The 1,682-nt window shown below is 60.6% G+C and overlaps 1 protein-coding gene across 2 annotated transcripts in view; it reads left to right on the top strand.

Moving 5' to 3' along the window:
• Positions 1-1,682, top strand: part of PDXK (pyridoxal (pyridoxine, vitamin B6) kinase) — a 26,243-nt gene that overhangs the window by 19,935 nt on the left and 4,626 nt on the right. For both annotated transcript variants that reach the window (XM_010834903.1, XM_010834904.1), the window contains exons 6-7: positions 43-128; positions 1,192-1,237. In XM_010834903.1, coding sequence (XP_010833205.1) covers positions 43-128; positions 1,192-1,237 — 132 coding nt within the window. The remainder of the gene's footprint in view (positions 1-42; positions 129-1,191; positions 1,238-1,682) is intronic.

The following is a 1,682-nucleotide window of genomic DNA, read 5'->3' as shown; positions in this document are numbered from 1 at the left end:
CCCTGTTCCCACGGGTCAGCCTGCTCCCTCTTCTCCCCACAGTACGTCCCCGACGACCTCCTCCCCGTTTACAGAGAGAAGGTGGTACCCGTCGCAGACATCATCACCCCAAACCAGTTCGAGGCTGAGTAAGTCCCCTGAACCAACCTGGGGCTGTCAGGCCCCTACCCCTTGGGGAGAGTGACAGGGACCGAACCGGAGTGGCCCCAGTGTGTGGGGCAGGTCCTCCCATGTCGGGGAGCCGCCAGGCCCACCTGAGTGCCAGGGCAGGTGCTGGTCATCAGCCGCAGTGGTTAGTCTTCTCACCCCGACTCCCTGAGGTCATGCTGTCCCCCAGCCGTGTTCCCGAACAGCATGTTCCTGACCTCTTGGGGTCAGGAAGGGACAGAGGTGCCCTGAGGAGCCAAGGACACACCTGGCTGACAACGGCCTACGGGATGGAGAGCCCACAGCAGCTGATGCAGGCCGCCCCTGGAGCTTTGAAGCCCATGTCCTAAATCTCCACATGAGGTTAAAAGGACTGTGCCGACCCCTCTGCCCAGTGTCCTTGTCCAGTGGTCTTCCTTGGATGCCCAGCCCCACCACCCCCTGATGACTGGGGGAGCCAGGTGTCCAGGGAGTGACAAGTAGGCTCCCGGGCCGTGGGGCTGGCTAAGCGCTGCAGTGGGTGGGTTCCCGTAGCATCCGGCTCTGTTGGACTGTCAGCCACAGCCCCGCAGGCTCTGAGACCGCCCCTTAAAGTAGGGATGGGGCTCCTGGATTCTTGGGGACTGGGGTTCCCTGACCTGGACCAGCCGATCCTGAGGGATGGCAGCTCGCCCAGCTATCCCTGGTGGTTGGTGGCTCGTGCAAACATGGCCAACCAAGGTTACAGCTGTTTGGCTGTGGACGCCAGCCGCCCTCACGGGCACTCTGCTGTGACCATGCCTGGCCACCCTTCCTCATTGTTAACATGCAAACATCAACCGTAATCTGGGATTTCACCACCCGCTGTGACTTGTGAGTCCCTTTTAAAGCTGACTCAGAAATATGAGTCAAACCCCAGACATGGTATCCTCCTGGTCCATGATGGCTGGCAGATGCCAAGTCAGTTCCCGGTGGGCATGAGGGGTCACCAGTGCGCCAGAGCCCTGGACTCTTACAGTGGGCTCTGGGAAAGCAGTGGCTCACCTGTGCCTGTCTGTCTTCCAGGTTGCTGACTGGGAGAAAGATCCAGACCCAGGAAGAAGCCTTAGAGGTAAGGAGACCTTCCAGAACCTGGCATGGAACAGATAGCCCTGCTTGTGGTGGGGTGGACAGCCACGTGCCCTCAGGCATGGGAGATGGGTGCCCTCGTGGCCAGCATCCAGCTTCGCATCAGCCAGCCAGGGACACGTTGTAAATGCTGTTTCAGCCACTTGTTGGTCATGGGCAGCCTAGTGCCTGCTGGGTCTGGATGCATGCACTGCTCATCACAGCTGTCCCCACAGGAGGGTCCAGGGCAGCCGTCCCAAAGGGCTGCAGACAGGGTGCCTTAGAACAACAGAAGTTTGCTCTGAGGGTCCCTGAGGCCAGAGCGGTGGGCTGGCCGTGTTCTGTCTGTCCTGCAGGAGAATCCCTTCTGGCCTGTCCCCCACCCTCTGGAGGTGACTGGCAGTCCTCGTGTTCCCGGGCTTGTGGGCATCACCCCAGTCTCTGTGTGT

The sequence above is a fragment of the Bison bison genome, unplaced genomic scaffold (assembly GCF_000754665.1).
Source record: "Bison bison bison isolate TAMUID 2011002044 unplaced genomic scaffold, Bison_UMD1.0 scf7180017864037, whole genome shotgun sequence".
Taxonomy (NCBI): domain Eukaryota; kingdom Metazoa; phylum Chordata; class Mammalia; order Artiodactyla; family Bovidae; genus Bison; species Bison bison.
The sequence above is the reverse complement of the archived record's forward strand: the minus strand, read 5'-3'. Positions and strand labels throughout refer to the sequence as shown.